The following is a 14021-nucleotide window of genomic DNA, read 5'->3' on the forward strand; positions in this document are numbered from 1 at the left end:
CAGAGTCTCTGGATATAATGATGATACAAATGATCTGTATGGTTATTATTAACAGATGTTGTTTATACTACAGATGGATAAGAACATAGTGTTAACCGTAAGTCGCATTGTGTTGGATTGTCGGGTAATACTGTAGTTTACAGGGAGTCATTGAACGCAGCATGACGGCGGCCTCAGCTCAACTTCCTGCCTGTCTGCCATAAGTTGACAGTACATAACAGCAGCAGGACTGGACGGGACGGGACGGGACCGAACAGGACGGGACGGCGTTCACACTGACGGCGGCTCCTCACACCTGATGAACACAAAGCTGTAAGTGTTTTTATTCTCACTGAACCGGACCGGACCAATAGAGCTGCACCGTGTCTCAGCTAGCTGTACAGTAAAAGGCCTACATGCAGACAGGATCAGCCTGTAGTGGCTCGAGCTTCTGACTGCTGGAGCCGTGATACCACAGTGAGCTGCGGATATTACAGTACTCTGCTCTGCTGTGTGTATGAGCGGAGATACTACCGCAAACCAGTCCGGTCCTGGCGTTCATCTTCAACTCTTCATCTTAAAGTTAGCGTAGCGTACAGGTGGTAACCCTAACCCCAGCACACTGAAGTTAGATGTGTATGGTGTATGAGAGTGTGTGTAAACATTCACACACGTCCTCGAACTGAAACCAGTCCTGCAGCTGCACTTCTTACAGAATAACACACAGACCGTGAACGTCTCGCCGCAGTCAGCGGGACGTGCAGGTGAAGTGGATTAAAGTTAAGGCAGTTTACTTCACGAGCTGTCAGAGTCAGGGGGCGGGGCCTCACCGTGTATACTCCACGAGCTGTCAGAGTCAGGGGGCGGGGCTTCACCTTGTATACCACACAGTGTACCCAACCACTGTACCCAACCACTGTACCCAACCAGTGACCGCAACAGAACCAAGGCTGCTGCACTGTATCCAACCGGTGACCCCAACAGAACCAAGGCTGCTGCACTGTACCCAACCAGTGACCGCAACAGAACCAAGGCTGCTGCACTGTACCCAACCAGTGACCGCAACAGAACCAAGGCTGCTGCACTGTACCCAACCAGTGACCGCAACAGAACCAAGGCTGCTACACTGTATCCAACCAGTGACCCCAACAGAACCAAGGCTGCTACACTGTCTCCAACCAGTGACCGGAACAGAACCAAGGCTGCTACACTGTCTCCAACCAGTGACCCCAACAGAACCAAGGCTGCTGCACTGTATCCAACCAGTGACCCCAACAGAACCAAGGCTGCTGCACTGTACCCAACCAGTGACCGCAACAGAACCAAGGCTGCTGCACTGTATCCAACCAGTGACCCCAACAGAACCAAGGCTGCTACACTGTCTCCAACCAGTGACCACACCAGAACTCAGGCTACACTGTCTCTAACCAGTGACTGTACCAGCACCGAGGCTACTGTGACACATCCTTACATTTGTCCTCTGTTCAAACAGCTCCATGGTGTAACAGTAGTAGCATGTAGCATGTAGCATGTAGCCTACTGTTAATATGGCAGAGACATGAATAGTGACAGAGAGAAGGGAAGTACACGCTATAATTTAATACTAATTGCTACAGGTGCAGATTGGCTGTTGAGCTAACTCCAGCACATGTTTTTATAATGTCATTATGGATTCATGTACTTTGTCTCTTCTAAACAAGTATAACAATAACATGAAACACATTTGGAGCATAAATTCCCCCTAAAGATGTCTTGTTTCCAGTATATTTAGTTGTCAGATTAAAATGCATTTTTCAGGCTTTAAAGAAAGGTTTCAAATGTTTTTGTTTGCTCTCACTGTGGGCAGAGTTCTGAATACGAGTCTGAGGCAAAACAAGCAGATATTGGGTAGAAGGAATGTTGTGGTGGGGAGAAATGAGTCACTCAGGAAAATGGCCCCTGCCGCCTGCAATTTGTTTTCCCTCAAAGAAAAGATGTGGTGCCTCTTTGTGCTGCTGCGGTGCCAGAACTCCTCCCTCACATCACACTGCACACTCTCCACCACCTCTGTCAGTTATGTTCTCTCAACGTTTCCCTCCCAGCTGCATCTCCTGAGGGCACAACCCGTTTCTGTAGTGTTGTACTGACTTTACTACAGTTGATGGAATTCCTGGAATTTTACCAGTACATGTTCTTGAGTATGCTCATAACGGAAAAGGACAGGTTATTTTAAATTCTTCCTGAAGTATGAAATGCATAAAGGAGGGGTACATTGTAATTAGAAGGTATGTGCAGTTCAGCAGTTAATGTTTTTAAAAAAATCAAAAATGAATGAAAAGTTTCTGTGTAGAAACTGTTTCTTTCTCATCGGCTGGCCCTGTAATCTCTCCTGACCCCTGAGATTCATCTCAGCCGCTCTGGGTCCCTGACTCTCAGGTCAGGAAACACTGGTGTAGGTTGAAAGCACTGAACCATCCTAGCTGTGTTGTAGCTGTGTTGCACAGCAACTGCATGACGAGTCACAAGAGGTGTGTCTTCTGGTTTCCATCGTACAAACCACTTCTGTAAAATGATGAACATTTTGTGCCTGTTGATATGGACTCTGACCGCTGTTCCTCTTCTCAGGCCCAGGACCAGTCATGACACAGCAGGAGCAGCAGGAGTTCATGGAGAGCCTGGAGGTGGCACTATCCTGGATGCGTGCCATTCAGGAGAGGCTGAGGGCCAACGACAACACCCAGGGGCCCCGTGATGCCCTCGAGGCTCGGCTCAAAGAAACAGAGGTGAGTTACTTCACTTCCTGTTTGACCCTTCACCTCTGACCCCTGCTGCTACTTTAGTCTTCAGACTCCAGAGTGGAGACAGCTGCAGGACATGGTCACAGACACACAGTCATTTAAAGACATAAACTAAAGGAGACATCCTCATTTATACAGTAAATAAAACACATTTTAGTCCTTATAAATACATTTAAAGTGACTAAAAAGGATATTTTGAATAAATAGATACATACTTGAGGCACTGCATATGACCCAACAAGTTCATACAGTATGTAAATGTTTTGCAGTAAAATGTAGAATTATTTGAAGATCATGAGTCGGTAGAAAGTGAGGGTACCTGACAGGTGGCACCTGTGCAGTGCAGTCCGACTGAGCACAACTGCCTCTGTGAGAGCAGTCAGACACAAGAGCGTATAACTACTGTACATCATGTTTTAACATGTAAATGATAAACAGCTCCACAAGGTTAATGCTAACATGCAAATGATTGAAGTGCCTAAAGACTTTTCAACACACAACCTATGTACACACTTGGCTTAACTTAGAATCACACAACTAATGTTCCCTGTAGTTCACTCTCTTTACTCCAGAGCAGCGATTAATTAATATACAGAAGACATGTTGTGTGAGAAAGATGCTGTCAGTCATCTCAGTCTAATGTTGTATCATCTACAGTGGTTTTAGTATTTGTTTTTCAATGTTCACTCTCAACATACACTGTGTGTAGTTTGTATGGATTCATATGCTGCTCCCTGCACCCTGCTGAATGTGTAGAAGATCCATCAGTCGGAGCATGAAGGTCGTGTGAAGATGGACATGGCGCTGGTGGCTGCAGAGAACCTGTTGCAGAGCGGAGATGAGGAGCTCAGGAACCACACCCACGCTAAACTCAAAGAACTGAAGAGCCTGTGGGAGGAGACCAGCACCTATATCATCCACTGTCACAGGTGCTGCTCCACCCACTGCACACTCACTCAGGTCACTTCACAAAGACATGTCATGATTTACAGGTGTTAGTTCGCCCTGTGGGCAGCTTTGGCTACATTCTTTGGGTGTGTGTTTTCAGGTATTGTTCCACACTCACAAAAAGACTGTGCACGTACAGTGTGGCTGTTTAGCGATATAGATAAGTGATGACACATGCAGACTTTATAAGAACTAGAATGATCTTTAAGACAAACCGTTTAATTTATACACAGCTGCTTTTAAAATAAATCCACCTTATGTCACTATTCCCCCGTACTAAAAACATGCTCATGAACACAGTGAAAGCAACCACACCCAAACTTCTCAGCTTAACTCTTCTTCATGTGTTTACCTCACGCCCAGTCGGATCGAGTGGGTGTGGCTCCACTGGAGCGAGTACCTGAAGGCCTATGAGGAGTTTGAGCAGTGGCTGACAAGGCAGCAGCGCAGTCTGGACGTCAGGGTGGAGCTTCAGCTGGGGGTGAAGGAGAAGCTTTGGCAGGTGGACCAGCAGAGGGTGGTGGTGAGCGACATCCACAGCCAGGCCACGCTGCTGGAGAGGCTGTTGGACGAGGCTGCTACACTGCACAACAGAACCCAGGACCCCAGTGTGGAGCCCCAGGCCCAGGAGAGGCTGCAGGAGGCCTACAACAATGTCAGAGACAGAGCTGAGGTGAGCGGAGGTCTCACTCCACTGCACTCTGCACTACAGCTGCTCACAGAAGTACTGCACAGGACTTCGTGTAAATATTGTTTATTCTCTTAACACAATGTTCAGCTCACACCCGGTCAGACGTCTTTGTTCTGACAATGGGTGGCACCCACTGAGTAATCTGCCCCCCCTCCTCTGAATAAAATGGTGACAAAAAAAGAAAACCAAGATGGCGGTAATTGCGATCATCACCTTTTGTTTGGGAAGAGTTTATACTGGGGACAGAGTGTGAAATTATTTATCTTTTATCTTGTTGTTTATTGCTGAACTCTGAATTCTAAACTCTGTTTTGGTGAAAATTATTCAGACTCACTTCTCAACACACTGAAATGTTATACTGAACTTCTGTGTGTTGGCAGTGTTGCTCTGTTTATTGACTGATTATCTGTGTTGCATTCTAATGAGTGGTTCAGATTTAAGTGTGTTCATGACACAGTTCAGCTGCACATCACTGCCTCAGGACAGAACCTGTGGGTCCAACATGTCCGTGGAAATGTGTGTTGTTGCAGTGCAAAGATGTTATTTGTGAGAATCATTGCAAGTTAGAAGTACGTTTATTATTGATTCATCTTATGCTTGTTTATTTGATTAATTGACCAATAACTTAGTTTCTAATTGCACATCAAAACATCTTAATGACACAGATGGCAGCTTCATTATTTTACAGAGACCACCCACCACTCCTGTGCTGAAATACTACCAGGTTAGTTAATTCTAATTAGCATGGCTTTATTAAGGAGGATGCACCATGTGAGCACTCTGGTACCTGTGAGGAGATTGGGTCCATGGCTCAGTCGGTTGTGTTTAAAGTTACACATGGTAATGGTTTGCAGCCTAGAAAACAAACCAGATGTTTATCTAGTTAATTAATTTTTCTTTGAATGTTTTGTCACATTATGCACCACATCACACTGCTTTTGCTTCAGGTGCTGTACAACTTGAACTGGGGTAGCTCAGACCCGTGTACTGTGTTTTGTGCTCATGCATGTCGTGATCAGGGTGCTCAAGTGTGAACAGAGCTTTGCACCGAGCCTGTGACAGCTCTGCTTATGCTAATGCAGGAGAAACAACAGCACAGGGCCGTGTGGTTTTATGTGAACCGCACACATAAAAATATGTGTGTAGTATAATACCTAAAAAGCAGAAGGCACAGAATGAGATAAGACTAGGAAACGGAAAACCAACAACTAAATGAATGCTTGAAGACAACAAATGAAATTAAACCAGGAAATGAAAGCATGTTAATCCTCTCGAGTCGGACAAAAGACTTCCTTTGTTAGAACGAGGAACAGCCTCTTTGTAACGGGAAGAAAAAGCCTTGAGAAACTGTGCAGTTACAAAAGCTGTGGCTTGAAATAGAGATTCTGTTCTGCTCTCATTCTCTGATTCCTTACAAAACACACACACACACACACACACACACACACACACACACACACACACACACACACACACACACACACACTTCCTGTTCATACTTCAGAAAACTTCATCTCAACCTGAACTTAATCAACAATACATACTGTAGTGTGTGTGTGTGTGTGTGTGTGTGTGTGTGTGTGTGTGTGTACAGTACATGACCACTCATCAGTGAGCCCCTAATTTACTTTAAAAGAGAGGATTTCTACCTTCAGTTCATGTTTTCTTCAGTACTTCACTCAGTCAGTTAGAGGTTAATGAAAAGCACACTGATGTTTATTCTGTGTATATAATCAGATCCTGCAGAAGGAGACAACTGTTTACTGAAGTCTAAAATGAATAATTTAGTTTCAGTGTAAAGATGCTGCTGGATGAGTCAGCATTACCAGAGAGTGCCCCCTCACACTGTCATTCAGATTGAACCACACTCTCACGTCGGTCTCAGCCTACATCTGCTGTTCACTTGAAATCTGTCCTTTTGACTCTAAATGTGAAAGTTGTGATTTAAAGTGTAAAAAGGCAACTTTTCAAATCCCCCCTCACACCACCACTGTCACAAAGACAACATGGCTGCTGCTGACAGCCTGGCTACTGTCCAAAGCAAAACCAACTGTCAGAATCCACGTTTGATGTAGAAACCCTAAAGTCAGTGCTGTGAAAAGTAAAACAGCTGGGTGTATAAATCAGTATGCAGGTTTGTTACCTACTGATCTAGTACCTCGGTCTCTATCACTCTCTCTTCACTTTCTTTGCCTCCTCCATCAGCGGGGTTCTTTTTCTTGTCCAGTGTACAGTTAGTTACCTGGGGATAGTGACCGGGGAAAACAATCCCTCTTACTGTTGTACAGTGGCAGACACGCTTCCTTTGTGCTGTAATTTGACGTTAGGTTTGCAGGAAAAATTGTGCTTGGTGTGCCGGCCGAATATCACCGTGAAAGTGAGTTTATAGGGAACCAATCTATGTGGAGGGTGTCATTTTTCTACAGCCAGCACTCTGTTCAAACAGCGTTTACTTTTTTTTACTTCGACTTCTCACTCTGAAGTTGTCTGTTGACAGTTTAAATAATGGAGTGTTTAATGTGATAATGATTCCTGTGAGCAGCTCCTGTCTGTGAACTGGCTCTTTCTAGTCTTTGTGGTCTTGTTTAAAATGTGAACATGCTCTCAAGAACCCTGCAGTTGAAGAAACAGACAACAGAGAGTCTCACATAACAATTCACATCCACATTCAGGCTCCTCGCTCAGATACCCAAATGTGAAGTCTGTGATGTGTGCATTCATTCTGAACAGTGCGATGCTAAAAATTACCACAAGTTGTTGTCTCTTGCTGTTCCAGGAGCGTCTGTCGCTGCTTCAAAAGTTTGCTGAGGAGCACCAGACGTACCAAGGCTGCGTTCAGAGGTTCCAATCCTGGCTGCTGTCAAAAACCAAGGAGCTAACTGATCTGATGGAGAGGGAGGATACAGCCGAGAACAAGCTCAAAGCCCTACAAGTGAGACTCACTGAAAGTGAATTAGGGTGCTGCTGTTTGATGTTGCCATGTTCACAGTCTCAACAGCTGTCACTGTTATTTTCAGTCGTGGAAACAGGAGAGGGTTCTATTTGGAGTTTGAATAAATAATCTCAGATGTGCAACTTTTGTACTCTAAAGGTTGTAACTAAATAAAAAGTGAATATAATTATCCCTGTGGTAAACACAGGGCCGAGTCCTAAAACCTGGAGATCGGTTTGCTTTTTTGCACTTCTGGTTACTTTGTCTCCAAGTTAGTGTTTTTTTTAATGGGTTTATTTGTTTATTGTGAATTCCTGGTATAATGAGGTACGTGGTTAGCTTGCGAAATTTTCACGTTTTTGTTCTACAACATAAAATGCATCAGTTAATAATGAACCACAAAGCATTGACGTGGCTAACAAGTGTCTACATGAGACTACAGAGGTTGTCGGGGACATTAAACGTCCTCACAGCGAACACGGAGACTCATCTACTCACTAGTCCATCTTTACAGGCCCACTTTAGTTACAAACTGTTCTAACTCTGACTTTACAACTTGTACATTGATCAGTTTACAGAAAACCTGGATAGTAATTGTGCAGTAAGACACTTAGTAGTGGAGACGTTTAAGTCATGTGATGTCGTCTGTTTATAGACTAACATTAGCTTTTTACTTCTACACATTTAATTTACACTTCAAACATCACAAAGTGGTGTTCGTCTGTGAAGATTATCTGGATGAACAGAACCTGGAAGGATCATAATCTTGTGTTTGACACAGATTATTATAGCATCACTTGTTTAGACACAAAGAAATGTAAAGCTTATGTAACATTACACTAAACCAAATTCTGTCTAACCTCACTGCAAAGTCACAGTTTCTGATGATGACAGACAGAGAAGACACACCTTCTACATTCAGTTTGTTTAACAACACTAAATAAAACCATGAAGAAGCCTTGTCTTCACTGAGGTGTGACAGGGAGAATCTCTGTTCATCCATAACACATTTTCTAGCTACACAGCTGTTGAGAAGTCACAAAACACATGGTAATGTTTGTTCTGTCCCTGAGTCAGGCTCTGGATGACTGCGTGGCCAGTGAGGAGAAGACGCTGCAGCATATTGAGGGCGTGGCGGAGGCGGTGAGGGGCAACACCTCGCCTGCTGGGGCGGAGGTGGTGGTGGAGGAGGCTGAGGAGTTGAGACTTGGCTGGCAGAGGCTGAGGCAGGGCTTTTGTGAGGCTGACGAGGGCCTGCGCTCCAGCCTGGACTCCCACAGTCAGTACATGGCCAGGTGTCAGCGGCTGGGAGAAGACATCAGCCGCCTCAGGCTGTTAATGCAGGGGCTGGACCAGGACCTGGAGGGGAGCCGTGAGGCCGGGGACCGCACTGACCGCACCGAAGAGCAGATGGTGGGCCAGTATACTAAATATATGGTAGGTTCTTTACACATGGTGTTATTAGGTCTGTGGAAATGTTGTCTAGATGCAGGAGATACTTGTGATCCTGGATATTTACTCAAGTTACATTTCTGGTGTTTTATCTTAAAGGTCATGACCCATTGAACAGAAGGTGAACTTCAGTCCAGTAGATATTGGGTCAATGTGCAGTGGATGTTCTGTATGTATTCAAGGTATTGATGCTGTTGTTTGGGGCCTTCCTGGGGCTCGGCTGTCATACTGTACATACATGAACCTCCAGAGATCAGCTGTCAGCTGTCATGTTTAACAAACAGTTATTGGCCCACATGTTGTCTCGCTGCCTTGCCACCTCTCCAAACTCAGTCAGCTTGCTGTCACAGGTCTGACACTGTTTAGCATCTGTGCTTCATTTACAGTTCATTGAAGAGACATTAAACACATGGACACTAACCTGAAACAGAACTTTGTAGAGGGAAACTCAGCCTACACCTGTTCTGAACAGTCTCTCCTACTCACGGCAGCACGCCTGCTCTCAAACTAACACTGGCTTTGTGACTCAGTAAGCTCACCTCTGACAACCATGCAGGCCAGTCAAATAGGTAGATGGTGGTGGTCTGTGACTGATATGGTGTTAATACAGGCCATGTAAAATCCAACATGGAGGACCATTTCCTTCTTCTTCACCCAGTGCTCACACTGGAGACTCGAACCTTTTATTGCAGCATTTAGGATAATATTTTATTTTGATTTATGTGCCTTTATGTAACTTTCCCATCACAAGTTTTCCTTTAATTTTCCTTTTAAGTTATTGCCATTTACGTTTTAGATGGTGTCAGATCTTTGAAGACAGAGCTGGTGGCTGTCAGGTACAACAGAACAAAGCTGCGCTGCTCTTCTGGGTTAGGGTGGGCGATGAAACGATATTTACTGCCAGACAGTCAGAGGGTTTACTGGCACTCAGTGAAAGATAATCAGAGAACACATTTACATGAACTTGTAGCTGGTTACTGACATCCATCTGATCCCTCCCCAGCCTCTGACTACAGATGCCAGGTTTCTCATTTACCTGGTGTGAAAGGAATCACAAAGCCAGCTGTAATCCGACTACTTCAGTACATGTAACTGCAATAATTTGTCTACCGTCAGAAAATGTTGCCATATTGTATAAACCATGGTATCTACTGCTTTAATAATGGTTGTGTTATTATAGATCTGTGGGACATTTCACCTTCTGTAAAGCCCTTCAAGCCTTCGTTTAATATCTGAAGTGTTTCTAACATTAAATATTCATGACTCAACAAATGTCCTTCATTAGAACTTTGATGTGGTTCTGATCAGATGTGACTGATGGTGGAGGCAACACACACTAACAGACCCTCACTCTTGATTCAAATATCTGTTTATCATCAACACTGATTGATATTTGGTATTAAAACCTGATTATTACTGGTCCTTTTTTTAACACTCCTGCCATAGAGAAGACCCGTCATTGAGTCTGCTTTGCTTTTTAACCCTTAAACCTCTTTTATTATTTAAAAACTGTTCTTTATGAACACAAGATTTTAAGATTACAGATCTAGTCAGACGCTTGGTGCCGCAGTTGATGGTGCTCAGGACCAGGACACATTTCTTTTTTTATAACTTTGTTTTTATTGTTTTGGGAAATACATTTACAATCACAAATACGTACATGGAACAAAACAAAACATCAGACAGGGTCATCTATTACAATGTGAAATACTGCGTATCAGTCAAAGTAAAAATAGAAATAGAAAGGGCTAATACATTGAATTGGGGGGGGGGGGGGGGGTCCATCATGTCAATAACTGTCTTTTGAGGTACCCTTGCTCAGGGGGGAGTGTTCCTCTGTATATTAAGGAGGTCCATTTTAAGTCCAAGTGAGAAGTCCATCCAGAGCAAACATTACAATACAGTCATCTTGCATCCAAGCAACATCTCCATTTCTTCCAATATCTGTTGCCCTTCTCTGTATCATATCTCAGGGAAAATGTTAATCTTTCCATATTGTGAATTTCTTTTACTATTTCTATCCAATCCAGTATAGTCGGACACTCAGTGCTCAGCCATTTCCTGGTTATTGCTTTTTTGCTAGTTGCTAGTAATAATTGTAATAGATACCTGTCTTGTTTATTCACTCCGGCTGGTATGTTTCCTCGATATATAACGCTGAAACTAAGGTCAAGCTGTAAGTTAATAGCTGATCTAATCGCTGTGATTACATCTACCCAGTATGAAGTGATGTTCGGACACTCCCAGAATATGTGGAAATGGCCAGCAGACATATTACCACACCTTCTCCAACACTGTCCTTGTTCTGGGTTGTTGGTCTGTAAGCTTTTAATGTTTGGAGTTATGAAGTACCTTAAAACATTTTTCCAGGTGAAATAAGAGCCTGGGTAGTATATTCATCTTAATTATTTCTATTCGGTTATACATATTCATTGGTAGTAACAACCAGTGACTTAGGTCTGTTTTGATAACTGTTGTAATGTTTGTATAGTTATGGTCATAAATAGTAGTTAAATCTTTTGGTATTTGTACTCCTAGATATTTAATTGTACTACCTGTGTTCTAAAGTTTACATGTCTTATAGATGTTCTTGTGCGGTCCCTGATTAAAGATCAGGGGTTAGGTTTTGTTTAAATTTAATTTGTAACCAGAATATGAGCCAAATTCTTCAAGAAGTAATAGTAATTTAGGCAGACTTATTTTGGGTTTAATAAGGGTCATAGGAATATCATCCACGTATTATGTTCTGTGTTTCCAATCAGAATGGCAGATATATTTTCGTCCTCTCTTATTGCCTGTGCCAACGGCTCAATAAACAAGGCAAAAAGTGTCGGACTAAGGGGGCATCCCTGACGACAACCCCTTATCAGGGACACTGTCTTAGATAAAGATCCGTTTATTTTAATCCTGGCTGTGGGTGAGCAATAGAGGGAGTTCAAAACCTTTTATTACTTGATCATTAAATCCAAAACGTTTCAGAACCAAATATAGATAATCCCAACGGACTGAATCAAAAGCCTTTTCGGCGTCAACACTTATAACTAGGGATTCCATGTTATTATTTCTCGCATGATCAATGAGGTGGAGAGCCCGCCGCACATTATCCTGGGTTTGTCTGTTTTTCACAAAACCCGTCTGGTCCGGATCTATCAGGTCTGCTATGATATTTTCCATTCTTTTTGCCCATATTGATGTATATAATCTATAATCCATGTTTAGCACTGATATAGGTCTGTAAGAACTACATTCTGTCTTGTCTTTACCTGCTTTGGGGATTACTGAAATATTTGCTTGTCTCCAGGAAAGTGGTGTCTCTCCACCTCTAAGAACGTAGTTAAAATATTCTTTGTATTGGTACCAAGGCCTCCCTCAAGGTTTTATACCATTCTGATGGATAACCATCGGCTCCTGGCATTTTGTTTGCTTTCAGTCTTGATATGGCTTTATTTATTTCTTCCTCTGTTATCTCCTGGGTCATTATTTTATTCTGTTCTGTCCCTACAGATGGTAAATCCAGGGATGCTAGAAAATCTGATACAATTTCCAGCCCAGCTGCCTGTGGTTGAGTGTATAAGTTCTTATAGTAAGATTCAAAGGAGCCTGGGATGTCCTCCAATTTGTAATACATTTTGTTAGTCTGGGGGTGTTTAATTTTGTGTATAAATCTCTCTGCCAATGGTTTATGTATCCTCCATGCAAGTAACTTTTTAGATCTTGGACCATTTTCATAAAAATTTAGCTTCATTAATTTAGCTTTTTTTCCAGTTGGCTTTCATATATGTTATTTAGGGTTTGTTTTGTCTCCTGAATTTGATATAAAACAACATTTTCATTATACTTCATATGTCTAATCTCCCAAAAGTTTTAGTTTTGCAGTCAAATCTTTAATTTCTTTTTCTTTTACTTTCTTCTTCCTGGCTGACCACATTATAAGTTTGCCCCTTAGAACAGCCTTAGCTGCATCCCACAGAGTACTAGGTGATACCGTTCCATTATTATTATACGACATGTAATCTTTTACTTCATTCGTTATATATTTTTGACATTGAGGATCATTTAAGAGGCTAGTATTCAGTCTTCATGAGGTCTCCTTAAGTCTGTCATCTAAATGTAGTGTCCCAGCATGGTCAGAAATGTCTCTTACTCCTATGTCACATTTAGTAATTCTGTGTCTGTCAACTTTGAACATAAAAAAGTAGTCAATTCTCGAGTACACTGAGTGTGGATAAGAGAAAAAGCTGAACTGTTTATCAGTCGGGTGCAATTCCCTCCACACATCCACCATACCTATTTCACTGAGCAGTTTTCTTGTGTATAATGCTTCAGGTTTCATGTTTTTTGCTCTGCTTGTGGAGTCTAGAGAAGGATGTAGATGCATGTTAAAGAGGACCAGGACACATTTCAGTCAGGAGCTGTTTGGATTGACTTGTTTTTTCTTCAGTGTCACTCTGCTCCTTCCCAGCATACCAAAACATTTGGCCCTCAGTCTGTCCTCCACCATCTCTCTTATTTTCTTTCTATTATCCATTCTCCTCCATGGTTGCACAACTTCATTTCGTATTTCTTTTTTTTCTTTTTGTTGACATTCTGAAGCCTCCTCTTGTAGCCTTTTCTTCTCTCACACACAACATTCCTGCTCGCGTCCCTCGTAGAGGTGATAAAATCTATGTGCCCTGACATGATGACTCTTGACTGCGTTGTTTGTCTGCATCAGAATATATTTTACAACCTGTCTCACATGCCTGACACACTGGAAACACAATCCAGCAGCCCTGGCATTGAAGCTGCTTATCACTTTAGTGAGAAGTGTGGTGGAGCCACAGTATCATTTCTGTCTGGGTGCCTCACATGGTGACATACCAAATGCCTCCACCTCTTTGTCTCACAAGTCACGACTGGGTGTGGATTAATAAGCAGTCCTCTGACACTGAGTTACACAGAGTTTATCTTTCATATGTTGGGATGTAAATGTTTGCAGCATGTGACTGATAAACGTGTGGACCCAGCAGGAGCCCGTTCACACAGAATCTTTTAGAGGAACAGTTCTGTACGTGTGGACCTGTGGATCTGCTTCTGTAGGGTGTGACTGGAATGCTTAATGACTCTGTGGACTCATCTGTCTGTCATCTGCTGCAGTAGAGACAGACTGTCACCTCTCTGTGACACAGTCTCCTCTCACTTTTAGCTGAAGACGTGAAATGGATTGTTAACTGCTTCAGTTTATCTGCATCTCAAATATGCC

At 42.9% G+C, this 14021-nt stretch overlaps 1 protein-coding gene across 1 annotated transcript in view; it reads left to right on the forward strand.

Moving 5' to 3' along the window:
• The first annotated feature begins 251 nt into the window (after positions 1 to 251).
• The window catches only part of syne3 (spectrin repeat containing, nuclear envelope family member 3), a 39436-nt gene continuing 25666 nt past the window's right edge, over positions 252 to 14021 (forward strand). Inside the window, exons 1-6 of the mRNA XM_073466282.1 lie at positions 252 to 312; positions 2584 to 2741; positions 3513 to 3685; positions 4068 to 4377; positions 7172 to 7327; positions 8405 to 8764. Coding sequence (XP_073322383.1) covers positions 2598 to 2741; positions 3513 to 3685; positions 4068 to 4377; positions 7172 to 7327; positions 8405 to 8764 — 1143 coding nt within the window. The 5' untranslated portion in view covers positions 252 to 312; positions 2584 to 2597. The remainder of the gene's footprint in view (positions 313 to 2583; positions 2742 to 3512; positions 3686 to 4067; positions 4378 to 7171; positions 7328 to 8404; positions 8765 to 14021) is intronic.

This window comes from Pagrus major, chromosome 5, assembly GCF_040436345.1.
Source record: "Pagrus major chromosome 5, Pma_NU_1.0".
NCBI lineage: Eukaryota > Metazoa > Chordata > Actinopteri > Spariformes > Sparidae > Pagrus > Pagrus major.